General features: G+C 52.8%; 2 protein-coding genes across 2 annotated transcripts; one reads left to right on the top strand and one right to left on the bottom strand.

Moving 5' to 3' along the window:
- Positions 1-5,093: 5,093 nt before the first annotated feature.
- Positions 5,094-5,853, bottom strand: Sfta2 (surfactant associated 2). Its single transcript, XM_048440830.3, has 3 exons — positions 5,680-5,853; positions 5,422-5,510; positions 5,094-5,288 (listed from the first exon to the last, which is right to left on the bottom strand). Exons 1-3 carry the CDS (start codon positions 5,738-5,740, stop codon positions 5,202-5,204), a joined length of 237 nt encoding a protein of 78 aa, XP_048296787.2. The 5' UTR covers positions 5,741-5,853; the 3' UTR covers positions 5,094-5,201.
- Positions 5,854-9,365: 3,512 nt separating this feature from the next.
- Mucl3 (mucin like 3) lies at positions 9,366-16,588 on the top strand. Its single transcript, XM_048440771.3, has 3 exons — positions 9,366-9,628; positions 14,163-15,529; positions 15,937-16,588. The coding sequence occupies exons 1-3, from the start codon at positions 9,517-9,519 to the stop codon at positions 16,084-16,086; spliced, it is 1,629 nt and encodes a 542-aa protein (XP_048296728.3). The 5' UTR covers positions 9,366-9,516; the 3' UTR covers positions 16,087-16,588.
- Positions 16,589-17,259: the final 671 nt, after the last annotated feature.

The following is a 17,259-nucleotide window of genomic DNA, read 5'->3' as shown; positions in this document are numbered from 1 at the left end:
TGTGGCCCTAGGGAAGAATGGTCACTGGTCTTTGCCAACTCTACGGAACATTATAAGGCAGGCCTACTGTCCCATTATCAGCCACAGTTGACATGTCCACGGTGCCCACCTCCTGTGTGGTCCCCAGATGTGCAGGCTGGGGGCTTTTGGAGAGAACTGGTTATTCAATCACCACACCTGAGACCAGTATCACTGAAACTGGTTGCATGCATGAGTTCTTTTGCATTCTGCCAGCAAGGTTTCAGATATGCTGGGCCTGCATCCAGACCAGAGAGCATTTGCCAGCCACTCTGCCCACATATCAAGAGAAACTGGCTGTTTGTCATGAGGCCAAGGGTTTAAGGCAGAAAGAAGGCACAGGGTGGGATTCTTAAAGTGACCTCAAACTACGCCTGGAGGGACAAGGATCTTCCAGCTGGGAGGAAAAGTCATGGTCCCAAGGATAAAAGAGTCCACGGCACAACCAAGGACACCGAAAAGACACTCCTGACCACTAGAATAGTAATATCCTCCAACCTCCAGGGCTGCCCGACCACAGTGACCAGGCAGAGGCCGTCCTCCATCCTGTGGAGCTGCCCTCACCACAGTGACCAGACAGAGCTGTCCTCCATACTTTGGAGCTGCCCCGACCACAGTGACCAGGAAGAGTTGTCCTCCATCCTACAGAGCTGCCCCGACCACAATGACCAGACAGAGGCTGACCAAGGAATGGCACCTGAGGTGGAAAAGGCCAGCTGAACAGGGTAGTCCGTCAGAAGCTAGGTTCCCCTCTAACCGGGAAACTGGAACCTAGAAAGAAATGGACTATGGGTGCTCAAAGGGCCCCGCTAGCCTCCTGTTCTTGCGACCCTGCAGGAGCCAGCAGTCCCTGCTACACTAACTGTACCCCTATTGTTTCTGGGGCTGCCAGGAAAGCGCCTCCTTAATTAACATCTAGCTGAAACTGAAGTGCAAGTTATCAAACTTCACCAGCCAGTTCTCACCCACGCCAGCGTCCACTCACAGGTGCAGACCTTCTCTCTTTTGGTTTTTACATACTGATAATTTCTACTAGAGGCCATTTGAAAAAAAAAAAAAAAGTCCTCCAGTTTATATTGAGGTCAGGTCTGTGTGCAGAAAAACACCAAGATCAGAGATCCCAGGAAGGACTATGGGAACCTCTGCTGATGAGGGCCATCTGTAGGCAAGAGACTGAAAGGTCTTCCCGACCTTGCCAGAGCATCCTCTTGGGATTTTACCTGTACCCCCCTTTCTCAGTAGACCCAAAGAGAAAAGGGGGAGTTTATTCAGATTAATGAATTACTTTGCCTATATAAAATCCACCACTCAAAACAAAACCGGAGTAAACATTCCATCGAACCTCCTTTCCCCCTCAAGTTTATAATCTGTAAGCAAGCTCAGCACCTGGGCTGAATTATTTATCACATGTACCTATGATCTAGAGAATACAAAAGGCTTTTTTCCCCTCTGCCCGTTTGTTATAGCAACTGGAAATTAAAAACAAAACTGGGTGCCCAGGGCATGATGGGGCAGAAACAACAGGCAGCAAAGAGAGAAAAAAAATAGAGCATGGATATGTGGGGTGGAAAGAGCTGGTGTGAAGACCCAGTGGAAGCGTCAACTCCAGCCTCCCCCAGCCGACAGAGCCTCCCCCCAGCCGACAGAGCCTCCCCCAGCAGAGACTGAGCCTAGCAGTTACTGCTTGCAGCTTGGCCAGAATCTGACCCTGGGCTGCTGCAAACTCAGTGCTGGTATGGAACCCAGGCCCTGTGCAAGACTAGGCAAGCTTTCAGCCCTTAAGCCACACCTACAGCCCTACAGTCTGTTTTTCCAGCCGCAGGACACTCGAAGTTCAGAGTCTCGGCAAGGAGGGGGGAGCACCGCACATACAATAATAAGACTGGGAGTGGGGGGTGCCTGGAGTGGGTAGATCCTGGTTTAGAGGACGGGGTATGAGTGGAGAGGTCATTTGTCCCATTACTTCAACAGTAGCCTTGTGGGTTCTGAACAAACAGCAAAAGCCCGTCAGGGTACCAGCATGCAGCAAAGCCTTCCTGCCCCTAAGAGACCCCTGACCTCCTCACCTGTCGAGGCCTCCACTTTCAGGCACTGCCAACTCAAAGCCATCTCTTTCCTCTGCGTCAAGGCTGCTCTGAATTCTCCAAAGTTACAACAGCTTAGGAAGCAGTGCAGAGAAATGACTCAGTTCTTCGGAAAACCCACGTTTCATTCCCAGCACCCAGGTCAGGGGGCACACAACTGCCTGTGACTCCAGGGGACGCCTCTGGCTTCTGCGGGGTGCAGGCACACAAATGCAGGTGCGGGTAAAGCTGAGTGCGTCTTCCCTACCCCCATACAGCCCATCCCCAGGTGCCGGCACTTGGGTCAAGGGCCCGAGAGCCAGGCAGATGAGGAAGGCCCTACCCCACGGGGCTTTCTCAGGTGTGCTGAGTAAGGAACCTGCCCTCTGCAACCCTTCCTCCCCAGTACCTTGGGGCCTGGTTTGTCTTGTCTCTGCTTAGGAGTGGTGCCTTAACCCGCCACCGTGGTTCTCAAGAGAGAAATCTCATTTTGGCCACAGAGCTCAAAGGGGCCGACTCCTTACTCTTGGTGGAGGTGGGACCGACTAGGCGCCCCTCAGCTAGTCTTGGTCAGGGTGATCCCTTGTTCGGAAGGGGTGCTGGTCATGTAGAAGCTGCTGAGTGAGTCCCCTGGAGAACTGAACACCGGGGAAAGGTAAAACACTAAGCTGCAGAATCAAAAAAAAGTAACAGCTCCAAAGTTGATCATCTGCTAACGGGAGCCGGGCTTGGGTCTTATATAAGGTCCCTGGGTCCGCCCCCTTTCACCTATTGGCCCTATTTAGAAACCCCGCCCCCATGGCATCCTGCCATTTCTTCTTGAAATGTCTTCTGGGAACAAGAAACCCCCACCTCAGGGAGACTTTCATTTTCCTTGTCTATCTATGTCCCTCCAGCTCTCCCTCACAGCTACGGTGAACCCCAAGGAGTTATCTCCATTTTACTACTTTAGGGAAAGAATCCGGAAGCTACGCGCTGATGATCCCAGGCCTTGAGCGCGAGGAGCTGGACAGAACAGACGTCTGTCTGCTCCTTAAACCCCAGCCCCTAGCTCACCTGGAGTCTGCACGTCTGACTCGTGGGGGCCACTTCCCTCCTGGGGCAGTCCAAGCGCAAGTCACAGAACACCGGGGTTCCCTGGGGACCTATGGGTTCCTTCTTCTTGATGCTACATGTTCCAAAACAGCCAGAGAGGAGAAGAGAGGCAAAGCAAAATGTCTGCTTCTGCTTCCTTCCCGTCTGTGCGTCCTCAGCTTCAGAGATGTTCTCCCTGAGTATCCTGCTCTCCCACCGGAGTCAGCTCTCACGTGGGGTGACGGTGGCATGGGTGGAGAGACTGGGAAGGACAGGAGCAGTCATCCCAACCCTCCCAAGCGGTCAGTCGGGTCTAAGGCTACAGGATTTAGTCAGTTTTTGAGACAGGGTTCCACTATGTAGCCTTGGCGTTATGCCCGGATCATGGGGACCCCCAAAAGCCCACCAGGGAGACTGAACCCCGTATGTAAAGGCAAAGAGCCTTTATTTCAAGCTTGAGCTTAGTGTGTTTGATGCAGCGAAGAGAGCCGAGCGCTCCGAGCCCAGTTGGGGTGGGGTTTTCACCATAGTAGAAGTTGGAGTGAGGAGGATTTCTAAGGTTCAGGAGCCTGATTGGGTGACATTTGTCTAGGGGTGTCTGGGTGAAAGGGGATGGGTGTGTGCTCGACTAAGGACACATGGCAATTCTATCTACAATGGCTGGAAAGGCAGGTATTGTCCCCTTGGATGCTGATTGGTCCGTTCCTGGGTGGTACCTGGGTGGTACCTGGGTGGTCTCAGTTTGTGGTCTTTCCTGGAGTCAGGTGTTGCCTTAGGGTAAACAGAAACTCAGGCCTACTTTCTGGGGGGTCTCACTGCTGCTTGGGTCCCACACCTGCCTGTCCTGGAACTCGCTCTGGAGACCAGGCTGGACTCAAACTCAGAGATCTGCCTGCCTCTGCCTCCCGAGTGCTGGGATCAAAGGTGTGCGTGCATCCCCAGGCCCAGCTCAAAATAATCTTTCTTTTTAACTATGATATGAAATATTTTTTAAAAAAATGTTTATTTATTTATTATATATACAATATTCTGTCTGTGTGTATGTCTACAGGCCAGAAGAGGGCACCAAACATCATTACAGATGGTTGTGAGCCACCATCTGGTTGCTGGGAATTGAACTCAGGACCTTTGGAAGAGCAGGCAATGCTCTTAACCACTGAACCATCTCTTCAGCCCCTCAAGATAATCTTGAGGAAGGCAGTCGAGTAAAAATGGAAGAGGCCTCTGGGTACCCGGCAGGATTTGAACTGTTAAGGCTGGGTTCCTACTCTGACATCAGTTTATCCCAAATGTGCCCACCTACAGCATGGCAGGCTCTGCAGTCCATCCTCTGGAGCCTAGGACACTTGTAATCCCACGTCCACGTCAGGTGTCACACACTCCCCTAATGGCTGCCTCTCTCCAGCCTCCGCACCAGGACTTGCTGGCTACTTCTCAGTGTCACCCCTCCCTTCCCTCTGAGCTCCCTCCACCCTGACCAGCCATGCAGGCCAAAAGGACCCAGGGCCAATGGGCTATGTATGTCCTGAAATGTTCTGTCCGCATTCCAAGGGATTGCTGAATCTATGGCCCCAAAGCTTAGGACAAGAGGCTGCAATTAAAATCCTCCTTAAACTAAGGCATCTGTATGGCGCCTGGTTTCTTGGCGACTGTTGGACCTCAGGAGAACGATGCTTTCTGGACCTGGGTTTTCTCTTGTAAAAGAAGATACTGTTTCAGAGCATTTGAGAAAAGCCGGGGACAAGGAGGAACACGGCAGGAGAGGTGTTCCGTCTGTCTGTCTGTCGTCTGTCTGAGATTACCTCACTTCTCATATTCTAGGCTTCCATGGTATACAGGGGGAGTCAGTTAGCACCTCTGCTCAGCAAACAGGAGAATCAGTCAGAGACGCTGGCATGCCCTGTGCACACAGACCCACTGGACACACCAAGCCAGTCATTAGATCCACCTGTTTATTAGCATGTGGTACGGCGAGGGTCTGCTAGGTCAAGGCCAGCTCACTCTCGTTACCCACTCCCCAAAGCCGAAAGCTGAATTCAGCTGCCTTCAGGTTCTGCAGGTGAGATGGTGTGGTGGCCCCTTGTGATGGAGGGTCATGTTGGTCCCCGATGGGAGGTGGAGGAGGAGGCAGATCTGGGGAACAAAAATGAGTAGAGGATGAGATGTAGGTGGTACCCCCACTCCCCCCGTGACTCAGGCAGCCCGAGCAGAGACCCGCAGGAGCTCAGAGAAGCACACAGCACCCCATCCCCTTTCTAAGAACTACCTTTTCGAGCATGCCCAGAAAGCTGGAGTCCTGGGAGGCCTTGGCCTGGAAAACTTCCGCAAGCTTTACTTTCAGAATAACCTTTGACCCTGGGAAACCAAAAATGTGACTCAGGACCCAGCAGTCAGGGTCATGATACCTCCCGAGGGGGGCATGTCCCCCCTCCCCAGACTCCCTTTCCTCCAGTGCTGTCCCATCAGATCAGGGACTCAGTACCAAGGAATCCTCCCACCTCCATGTCCACCCTCCAGCCCTCACCTGTTGCATGTGAGCTGTTGAGGAGAGCCAGGAGGAGCAAGAGGGGCATCAAAGACCCCATTGTGGCTACCTCACTTCTCCAAAGGCAGAAGGGAAGTGGAAACAGCCACTCTTTACCTGGGCCCTCAGCACTGGTGTGGGGGGCACCAAGAGACCCAGCAACTGGATTTTCCAGTTCTCCTAGAGTGGTTCCCATGACCCTGGAGAGGGCCTCTCACTGGCTCCAGGGTAATGTGGAGGGGTACCCCCCATTGTTTGCTTCAGACCTCAGAGGAGAGAGAGGTAGGGACAAGTGGGGGCCCTCCTGCAAGTGCCAGGCCCCACCCAAGCCTGGGTCCCTCAGTGGCTCTTGAGGGGTTAATGATTAACCGTTCTTAGCTGTCATCATTCCTGCCAGAGAAGGGCTCTGGAATGTGTGCCCCAAAGGGAGGGGTGGGTGGGGCCTCACCCTGCCCCTCTTGTTGTCTTGACAGCCCAGTCTCAGTGACTTTCCAGGTGGGAAACCTGGGCAGCGGAGAGTTTCCATCTTTGAGATTTCATTTCTATTTTATTTTCTGTGAGTGAGTGATTTGCCTGCATGTGTGTATGAGCACCACGTGTGTGCAGTGCTCACAGAGAAGGCTTCAGATCCCTTGGAACCAGAGTTACAGAGGGTTGTGAGCGACCATACAGGGATCAAACCCAGGTCCTTTGGAAGAAGAGCAACAGGAGCTCTTAACCCCTGAGCCGTCCCTCCAGCCGCCACGCCGGGCTTTTTATGTGGGTGCTGGAGGTAGAACTCAGGCCCTCGTGCCTGTGTAGCAAACACTTTACCAATGAACTCAATGATAATTCCTAAATGGTAACAACGTGTGAACCACCGCAGCAAGCTGGTGCTGTGGGCACACTCTTCAGAGCGGGAACTGAGCCATGGGTGGAGCTGCCTCTACCTCAAAGAGATTCTGGGAGCATCACATGAGCGCATGTGCGAGGCACTAATAGCGCTGAGCAAGCAGGTTGACTCTTTATCATGGCTTCTCCCGCTCAGCAGAGACCCCTGAGGACTGGGTGGTCAGCAGAGACCCCTGAGGACTGGGTGGTCAGCAGAGACCCCTGAGGACTGGGTGGTCACCGGAAGCAGCACTCCACGGCAAGAGCCCAGATCCGGGCAGTTGGCCTCCGGACCCCCTGATCAGGACATCCTATTCGTTTTTCATCTCAGACATGCCAGTTCTGAGGGCGATGAGTTAGGGGTGCCGCTGTGACCCCTTACATTGCTACCATCTGGCTGCCAGCAATGCTCGTGACAGGTAGGGCTGAAAAGGCTACGAGCCGTTTGCCCTCATCTGGAAAAAACAAGATGGCTTTGCTGACCTCATCAGTTCTCACAGGACGCTCCCGTGACTGGCTCCCCTGCCTCCGACTCAGACATTGTCACCTCTTGTGACTGTAAAATGCCATCTTGGGCCAGGCATGGTAGTGTCTTCTTGTAATCTCAGCACCCAAGCGGCAGAGGCAGAAAGAGAGTCACCAATTGGAGGCCAGCCTGGTCTTCATAACGAGTTCCAGGACAACCAACGTAAGATACCAAGATCCTGTCTCAAAAAACAAAACAATTTAGCAATCAGGTATGGTGGTACATGCCTGTAATTCCAGCACGTGGGAGGTGGGAGGGGAAAGATCATGAGTTCAAGGATATCCTCAGCTACATAGCAAAATCAAGACCAGATGGAGTGCAGAACACCTTGTCTTAAAGAAACACACACACACACACAGAGAGAGAGAGAGAGAGAGAGAGAGAGAGAGAGAGAGAGAGAGAATTAAGCCAAGTAAAACAACAAAAAAAATTTAAAAGATAAATTGAGTGCATAGGGCTGGGGAGGCTGAGAATACCGGCCGCTGGCCCAAAGAATCTGGGTTCAATTCCTGGTACCCACATGATGGCTCAAACTGTCTGTAACTCCTAACTCCGATCCCAGCAGCTCCAACTCTCTATTCTGGCCCCTATGGGCACTGCGCAAAAGTGGTTCACAGACACACATGCAGGCAAAACACCCATACACATATGAAAAAACACACTTAAAAGAATAGTGGTTAGTGAGTTATTTTAAAAACCGCGTCTATTGGCCTCTACCCAATCCAGGCTCCTCCTCTCTCTATACACCTGGGTCTTCTGTGAGCTGTGACCATAGTGGGAGGAGGGCGTTTGTTCACAAGCACTGGTTACTGTTTACTCCCAAACAGAAATTCTTATGGTCAACAGCATCTCTAGCCTCCTCCCGCTAGATACCCGCAGCACGCTTCCCTGTGACAAGGATGCTCCTGGAATTGCCGAGTCTCCCCTGGGGAGGCAAAATTGGCCCTTCCCACAGGGAGCCAGTGTCTTGGGGCTAGGAACCCTAGAGGAAGCGTAGTGTAGAAGACAAGGGGAAAGGAGACTCTCAGCGTCTCTCGAGCCCGGAAGGAGCCGCAAGGAGGAGGCTGTCTCTGCCTCAGGGTCCTTTTCCTGCAGGCTACACTGTGATTTCACAGGCTGCCCAGCTCTGAGCGGTCAGTCTTAGGCACAACCGCAGAGGCTCATTAATCACCCGTTAATTGAGTTCATGGCAGTTGACCTCTCTCCTTTCCTGATCCAGCCCTAAGGGCGTAGGCATTACTCATGTTGGACCACTGGTCCTCAGGAGCCTCAGCTGCCCCAGCCCCAGCTCCTACCCTGAGGATCTCAGGTCCCGATATCCCCCCTGCTGCCCACTTCCTTTAGGGAGCAACGGCCTTGCTTCCGTCCCGCCAGGGGACTCACATCTTTTAGGGTGCTGGAGTATGAGCCCACGGTCTCGTGCATGTTATGCAATCACTCCCCATTGAGCCACATTCCCACACTGGCAATGGATCGCTGACTGCCCCAGAGACTGGGGATGTGGATGTGGTGGTGGTGGGGGGGGACAAAGACATTGCCCCAGGGTGCTCACAGTGCAAGGGGGCCTTCAAGTACATCAGCTGTAGGGAGGGGTAGGGGCTCCTCTCTCCTAGAACCTCAGTGGAGTTGGCCTCTAAGCTAACACTTGCTCTAGGTAGGGAAGGAGTGTGGTCTCAGGTACGGGGTTCAAAGGGGATATGAGGTGATTCCCCCTTGAGCCCTACAACTAAGACTTTTCAACGAGGAGAAAGGGGGGCAGAAAGTCTAGAAATAGGAAGTTCACTTTTCTGAGCAGGGGTAGATGCTGCTTTGAGGCCGAGGCAGCTGCTGCCTGGGATGGCAGGAGGGACAGGAAGGACAGATGTCCCCAGAGGCTGGACAAGTGATGTCAGTCCCGGGGTTCCCTGCCTGTCTTGTCCCTGCCACTGCCTCAGCTGTCCCCACAGCCTGTCCTTACGCAATGGAAGCTTCTGTATGCCACGGACCACGTGAGGGCTGCCCCCTTCCCTGCTCTTTCACCTAGACTTGGGAACACTCCACCCAGGGCAGAAAGTGTGGCCGGCCATGTGTGAGTTAGGGGCGTGGGGCTGGATGACGCCAGAGACACAGGAGGGTGAGTATGAGCCTCCTCCCAGAGCCTGGACCTGTCCAGTGCCCTGTCTAATCCCTCTAGAACATAAGAATTGGCTCAGAGCCTGCAGGCCACCCCATACAAGCCATTCCTTCTGCAGGGGCTGGATAAGGAGGTGGCCTGGCTACCCCACCCAGATCCCACGCCTTTGGTGGAACCCAGGTACCTAGCTGCATGACACAGCTGTGGTCTCCCATTATCAGGGCACCTATGGGTGGGGCAGCTCCATTTGCTTAAGGCTTAGCTCAGAGTAGCCCCAGCCCCCGTGACGTCAAACCTGACCCCTTATAAGACGAAGGGTCTCTGGTCCATGGTCCCTCAGCGGTCTCCTAGCTCTGACATGGCTCAACTGACCAGCGGTCTCTGTTCCACGTTTGTCTTCCTCTGCTGCCTCTTCTTCCTTCCAGCTTCTTGGGAGGCAGGTAAGAAGCCCAGAGAGGTAAAGGGGTCCCCATTATATAGGGGGTAGAAATCACGAAAGTCTTATTTCTTGGTGTGGATGGGACTGGATGATCGGTGAGCAGCATGAATGGCTGTGAAGGGTTGCTAGTGTGTTCACAACATGTCGGAGATCAATTCTGCTCCGTTTCTTTTGAGACGGTCTTGGGGCGGGGGCTACACCTGCCTAGAGCTTCAATCTTACATAAAGATGCTATGTGGACTTTAGTTCTGGGGGGACGGGGGAGGAAACTCGCACATCCTGGGCACTGACCACAGGTAAGGAACCCACTGATACTCATGGTGCTTCTGCCAGTGTCTCCTTAATCCCCCAGAGGGTCAATGATCTCCATCTTCTAGCAGAGTCACACAGCTGGGGGAGCTTTGCGGGGCAAGAGCACAGGGTGGGCTCCGGAAGGTCCTAGACAGACCCGGCTTCCCCACTTAACTCAGCCATTTAGCTCACCGGTCAACGATACAGCAGGAAGGATGCTGGCAGCCTGTGCCCGTGACGGGGGGCACAGCCTACTCTGCACCAGGCATGGTTCTGGCGCTTGGTTCATATTTATTCATTTAACCTTCATGGCAGCTCAGTGAGGTTCTGTCCCCATCTGATAGGTGGAAAACATCCCAAGACTTGGATAAGAAAGTTTGCTGCACACAAGAAACGCTAGGGAAGGAGGTAGCGTCTAGATCGGTTCACTTAGTTAACAGACAGTGCTGGGACAGGGAGTAGGGATGCCAAATGTGGGGGCACTTTGAGGGGACCTGGACATCTACGGGGGCGTCTTTATCATGTGAACAAAAGTGCAGAGCTCCCACATCCCTAACAGATCTGAGACCTCAAACCAGAGGTCTGGGGGTGGGTACTTCTGGGGCATGGCAGGCAGCATCTTCTTCCAATAGGCTCACCTGGTGAAACTGGGCCGGGGCTCCTGTCCTGAGCTAAGGGTCTTGCTGGGGTTCCCATGGGATGGCAGGGTTAGGAGCTGAGACTCAGCGCCTCTGACAGACCTCTACAATGTGGTCTGTTGGCATCCTGAGCTGACGTCTGTGCTCCTACCCAGACAGTCCTGCGGCACAGCCCTAGAGAGCCTGTCCGAGCTTATCTGTTTCTCTTCCCGTGCCAATGGATGACACGTGGCTTGACCTGGTGTCAAGCCACGGCACGAGTGGAACAAACCAGTAGGGGGCGCAGGGAGGCAAGTTCACCCTAATCACCTGGAGATTTGCATCAGGACAGAAGGCTGGGTGCAGCAGTCGTGATGGGTGTGGTTGGGGAGCTTGGTGGGGCAGGGAAAGACTGGAGGGTACACAGGCATGTGTGTGTGTGTGTGTGTGTGTGTGTGTGTGTGTGTTGTCTGGGCCAGGGTTGGGGCTCATGACTGTGTACAGCAGAAAAAGAAGTCAGGGAAGAGACAGAAGAACAGAAGAAATCACCCAAGGTGGGCCAAGTCCCCTGGACTGTTCCGATGTGGTCCAGGATCTGTCCACAGGACCTGTTTGTCCCCAGACTCAGGTAGGACACAGAACTCCAGTGCCTGCCCAGGGAAGTCCCGGAAACACAGGGCAGCACTCGGATTAAGTCACAGCAGGGAAGTTCAGACAGAGGATGTGGGAAGAGCGCTGGGGTTGTCGTTACAAGGCACAGTTCTAGGCAAGCATGCTGGAAGCCCTGAGTAAGGTTCCCCGCACTGCGGTGGTGCACAGCTGTAAGCCTAACACTGGGGAGGTAGATGCAAGAGGATCAAAAAACTTCAAGTCCAGCCTAGGCTATGTGAGAACTTGCCTCAAAATAAATAAAAAAACTGACACTCACCCCAGACTTGATGGTTAGCCATCTTCCTTCTGTTTGTTCATCTTGGGAAGTCACTAAAAGGAGCAGATGTCACTCTTGGGTCTTCCAGCCTGTGGAAGTCACAAATTGTGTGTGTATGTGTGTGTGTGTGTGTGTGTGTGTGTGTGCGCGCGCGCGCGTGCGTGCATGTATTTCTTTTTTTTTTAAATATTTATTTATTTATTATGTATACAGTATTCTGTCTACATGCATGCCTAAAGAGGGCACCAGGCCTCATTACAGATGGTTGTGAGCCACTATGTGGTTGCTGGGAATTGAACTCAGGACCTTTGGAAGAGCAGGCAATGCTCTTAACCACTGAGCCATCTCTCCAGCCCCGTGCATGTATTTCTTAATGTGCATAGTGGAAGGCGGTGGGCATCCTAAAGTCTTTTCAACAGTTTCCTCTGACAATTCAGTAAGTTTTTACAATGTTTCCTGTTATTGGAAGCTGCTGTTCTGAGCTTCCAAGTATTGAGGTTACCTGAGTGAGGACAAAATTGAGGGGGACAAAGCCTGGACTTCAACCTTGTCCCTCAGTTCTGCAAGGCCAGTGGAATTCAGCACTCTCTGCCATGACTGACTCATTTGTTCACTCTGGGGGTCGGAAGGTAGTGGACGCCTGGGTAGTGGACGCCTCGGTAGTTAGAGCTCAGCCTCCTCACCACCTGTAAAAATGTGGGTTTGTGAAAAAGATTAAATAAAGAAACATGTAAGCTGCAGCAGGGCCCTCCCTGTCCCCGGGAGACCGACCCGGTTCACATGGTCGGTGCTGAGGTCTTAACCAGTCCTAGGCTGGCATCCCAGGATGTGTGTTCAAATCCTGACTCCACCTCTTACTGGCTGGGTATCCCAGGGATTACCTAACCACTCTGAACCTGGTTCCCTCGGTATAAAGCTGGGAGAACAGAAGATAGTTCTCACCCTCAAGAGGTTCTTGGGGCAAATAAATGAGGATTATAGGAAATACTGAATAAAAGTTATTGTTGTTATTGCTAAGGGGGAGGGTCACTTCCTCCATGAGATTCCAGTTCCACAGATGGAAAAACAGGGAGACTGGCAGCTTCTAAGAGCCTGGTGAGGGCTGTAAGCTCAGCCATGGTGAGTGAATATCTGTGAAGGAATCAGGTACCTGGCTTACTGTGTTAGCTCTCTCTAGTTGTAGCAAAATGCTGGAAGTTATGGACCTACGAAGACAAAAGTTTTGTTTGGGGCCATAGTTTTTGAAGATTGCACCCATGAACAACTGGCCCTGGTGCCCTGAGCTCGTTGCAGCCCATTCTGATGGGATTCCATTCCCTGATTGGTCAGGAACAGGAAAGAGAAAGGAGCCGGTAGCCTAGCAGTCTCTCCAAGGGAATGTGCCATAACCCAACCTCCTTTCATAGGCCCCGCCTCCCAAAGGTCCTGTCACCTCCCAGCAGTGCCAATCTGGGGACTAGGTATTTAACCCTTTAGGGGCAGTCTGGATCTACACATGGCACCTGGGAAGTGATGCTCCCAATCACTGAGAGGAGAATGCTTTCCAAGGAAGGGAGAGCAGAGGGACAGCGAGGCCTCTGCTTTGCACCTGTGAGCTCAAGTCCCTCATGGGACTTGGGCTTCTCGATTCTCACCTCCTGGTCCCCTCTTCCCACACTTCCTAGGACTGAGTTCCCAGCCCCCATTCTCACCAGTGGGAAGGCAGGTGGATCTGTTTCCCATGACTGGGAATCAGTCCTGAGCCTGGGTGCCACCCTGAGCTAACAGTGCTGACAATCTCAGCTATGTCTCTCCGGGCTCTCGTTCTTCTGGTCAGCATCAGAGACACATCTGTCTCTATCCAGCTGTGTTTTCACTACGGCCCATATCTGCGCGCTGATTAGGGCGTTCTCCTGCACACCCTGTCCCTAAACAGAACCCCTCCCAGAATCCAGCTGCCTCGCTCACCACTGCCAGGACCTGCCAGGAGAAACCGTTTTCTCAGACTTGTGTACAAAGAGGGAACCCAATGTGGGTAGATACGAGGGCTGAACGTCCTCCCTTCGCTCAGATCAAACTTCAGCACCAGAATGGAAGTCTTCTATTTTCCTTTCCCATCCTCTCTACCTCATCCTCCTTTCTCAACCTTCTCACCTGGAAAGTTCTGCCAGAAGTGTGCCTCAGTTTCTCACATTGTCACCTCTGGAACAGAACTGGGATGCCACAGAAAGACCAAGATTCTGACATGGATTCCTTTTCCTCTCAGCTCTTCCCTGGGAAGGGAGACCTCGGCAGGTGTGGTAGGAAGTGAATGCTGACAGGCACACAAGCAAGCGAAAGGTGATCGGAGGAGTTAATGACGATGGTTTTGACGGAGAAAGTGTCAGCCAATGGGAGGACAGCAAGAGTCCAAACAGGGCCCACAGGGTATGAAGGAGAGACAATATCAACCAACGAGAGACACTAGATCTAAAGAGGAACCAGGAAAGACGCCAGAAGGCTGAGATGAAAATTGAGGAATGGGTGTGAGTAGGGAGAGAGACTACATTTTTGCTGAAGGTACAGTTTGAGCAAAAGTTCCGCAGCTAGCGGTGAGAATGGGGTTAAACAGTGTGGTATTCTAATGAGCTCCCCAAGGAGACAGCTGTGCATCCCAAGGATGCCTAGTACAAAGGCAGGCAAGACTATAGGGAAGCCCTCATCTGTCTCTTTCTCCACAGGTGCTAACACAGTTCAAGAACTTCAGAAGACTGGTGAGCCTTCAACATCTGATCATCTGCTCACCCTTCCTCCAGGCCTTACTCACAAGGCGCTTTCTGTCCACACTGATCTGAACCCAGGACAACGAGCTCCAGACCTCCCTAAGTCTACAGCAACCCAGAAGCCCAAAAAGCGGTGCACCACCGTACGCCTTGACAAACCAGTTCACAAATCTGTAGACAACTCCAAAGCCACAGGTCACCAAAACACCACTGTTCGCCATGAAATGACCCCTGCTTTGGAAAAGAATGCCACCAGCCCAGGAAAAGACCCAGTGATCCGGAATGGACGCTCAGCTGATGACCCCAAATCCACCAACACAGAGAAAGGATCAGAGGGAAGTCATCCAACCTCAGCACCCAGGAGAAGAACAACCTGTAAGTCAACAACAAACAAAACCAGAGTAACGCGGAACTCAGGGACACCAGCGAGACCTGTGGGTACCAGCACTAGGCTAACGGCCAACTCACATAAACCCACAACTCCTTCTCATGACTCAGAGCTCAGTAGAAAAACCACATCTTCCTCAGTAAAATCCTCAGAAGCCCCAAGGACCTCACACAGGACTTCAAGGACCCCAGCAACATCAGGAGCTGAAGCTCACAGGACTCCATTTGCCTCAGACAAGCCTGACCAGACGACTACAGAACACATCAAAGAGACCACATCAGCCAGCAAGAAGACCACAAGAGTCCAAGGGACTCCGGCAGCGCACCAGGGAGAGGGTGTATCAGCCAGTGAGGGGACCACAGGAGCCCAAGCAACACCCACTCAGTATGAAAGTGAGACCGTCTCAGCCAATGAGAGGACCACAGGAGCCCAAGGGATGCCTGTAGAACATGATACCACACTGGCCAATCCAAAGACAACACAAGTCTCTGCAAAGTCTACAGAACACCCAGAAGAAGTCACATCAACCACCCAGGAAGCCACGCGAGTCTCACAAAGCCCCACGGTATTCTTGAGGAAAACCACACTGACCACTAAGCCCACAAAAGCTCCCGGAAACCCAGAGAAAACAGTAGCCGTCCTCGTGAGCACACGGCCTCCAGTCCAGGTCACAGAGGACGAGTCTTCTGCTCTCTCTCCTCCTCTCCACAAATCTGAGACCACACAGCAGGGACTCCTCGGCTCTGTGACGACTAGAACAGACCTGGGATTCAGCACTTCAGAGGCTCACCAGCAGCAGAACAGCCACAGCCCACCCGGAGGCCTCCACGCTGAGGGGGCGAGGGGAGAGAACAATCCGTTCCCTGCGTGGGCCATAGTTGTCGTGATCCTCCTGGCCGTGATTGTCCTGCTGATCTCCATTGGCCTGATCTTTTTGGTAAGGGCAAAGGGGCGCGGGTAGGGGAGACAGACTGGGGAGAGATTAGGGCTCGGAGTTGGGGAGAATAATGAGCTGGGGTGTGAAGAGGAGAAACCCAGCAAATCTGTAAGACGGGAAGAGTTGGAAGAGAAGGCCTTGACTGAGATGGAAAGGGTGTGAGAGAAAATTTGGGAGTTGGTTGTAGTCTTGGGTGTGAGGGTAGGGATGTAAGGGTAAGGTGACCAGGGCAGAGGGGGCTGTGGGCGGAGTCTGGGACTCCGTGTTGGAGCCAGGTCTGCAATACGGACCAGGGCTTGGATAGAATCTTGGACAAGAAAAAGGTGCAGGATCCGAGAGAAAAGGACCAGGGGTGGGTGACGAAATCACACAGCTGACGGAGACCTTACTCCTTCCTGCCATCTCAGGTCGCCTGTGCGTCGCGAACACGCCGTGTCCTGACGACCCAGAACTCAGAGGATTTCGACCCTGAGGACAGAGGGGGCCGCAATTCCTACCCCGTCTACCTGATGGAGCAGCAGAATTTGAAACCAACCCAGATTCCATCCCCTCCATGATCTTGAGAACTGCACCCCCAGCTCTTCCAGGCTTCGCCCCTTTCCTGGAAGATGAATTAGACTCACGACGCCAACTTCCTGGGCGTAGAAAGGGCAGCAAAGACTGACAGATAACAGCTGTAACCCCTATCGGCCATATTCTTAACTGACTAGTTGAGGAGTCACGTGGTAAGGGTGACATGTACCTGTGGAGGAAAGAGAGGAAAGAATGAATAACGCAAGCGCTCTCCGTAGAAAGTGGTGGTGTGGGAATAACGCATTTCACGAACAGCAGGGGCGGGACCAGGGCAGGACCAGTTCTGAGAGAGGCGTGGCTACGTGAAGCGTCGGCACCTCAGAGTGAAGTAGGACCCTGGGAGGCAGGAGGAATGGAGGCAGGTGCCCAGGTTTAAAAACTGATTTATAGCAATTCTGTCCACCCCCACTTAAAGGTGTACACAATTCTGAACTCCCGGGGTACTAGATATTATTTTTTTTAATTAAAAAAGGACCTAAGAATAAAGGAAGATTGAAGTGTTTTCTTTCTTATCTTCTCCATTGCTTGGAGAGAGAGACCCCCAACCAATCTTGCGAAGATCCCAAAACTCCTCCTCTCCGTGACTCTTCCCACCTCCGTGTGAGTCCCTGGTTATTCTAGGTGTCTTTGGCGGGTTTTCTGTTTGTGGGTGGGTTTGCACAGAGGGGCTTATGTTTGCCTGCAGTCTTACCCACCCACCTCATGCCCAACCTTCCCTGGTGGAGCACCCGCTCAGCAATTGTCCTCCTGCATTTCCCCACAAGTGGGTGCCGGCTTCACCTTGCAGCGTCACCAGCTACGCCCCGGCGTGTCCCCTCTCCACACTCTCCCACCACGCTCTGACGTTTCCATCTTATAGGCAGTTCATCTCGGTGTGCTCTGGGGATTTTCTCTCCAATTTATCCCATCATTCTACCTGGTACTGATGGGGTGGGAGGGGGGTTAGTAGACAGAGGACAGGTGCCCTCTGCTGGATTTCTGCAATAAAATAATGGGGACTCCAGACTGCAGAAACTCAGGTGTCCATGGCCTTATGGGTGACCCTGAACAGGAGAGGCTGGAGGGCAGGACTGGAGTTCTTTGAAGAGCCAGAGAGAGGAGATGGGATTTCTGTTGGTTCTAAAACGGCCATGTCTGGGTTTAGGTAAAAGCTCAGT

Source organism: Myodes glareolus, chromosome 18 (assembly GCF_982192425.1).
Source record: "Myodes glareolus chromosome 18, mMyoGla1.1, whole genome shotgun sequence".
Classification (NCBI taxonomy): domain Eukaryota; kingdom Metazoa; phylum Chordata; class Mammalia; order Rodentia; family Cricetidae; genus Myodes; species Myodes glareolus.
This window is presented reverse-complemented; position numbering and strand designations above follow the sequence as displayed.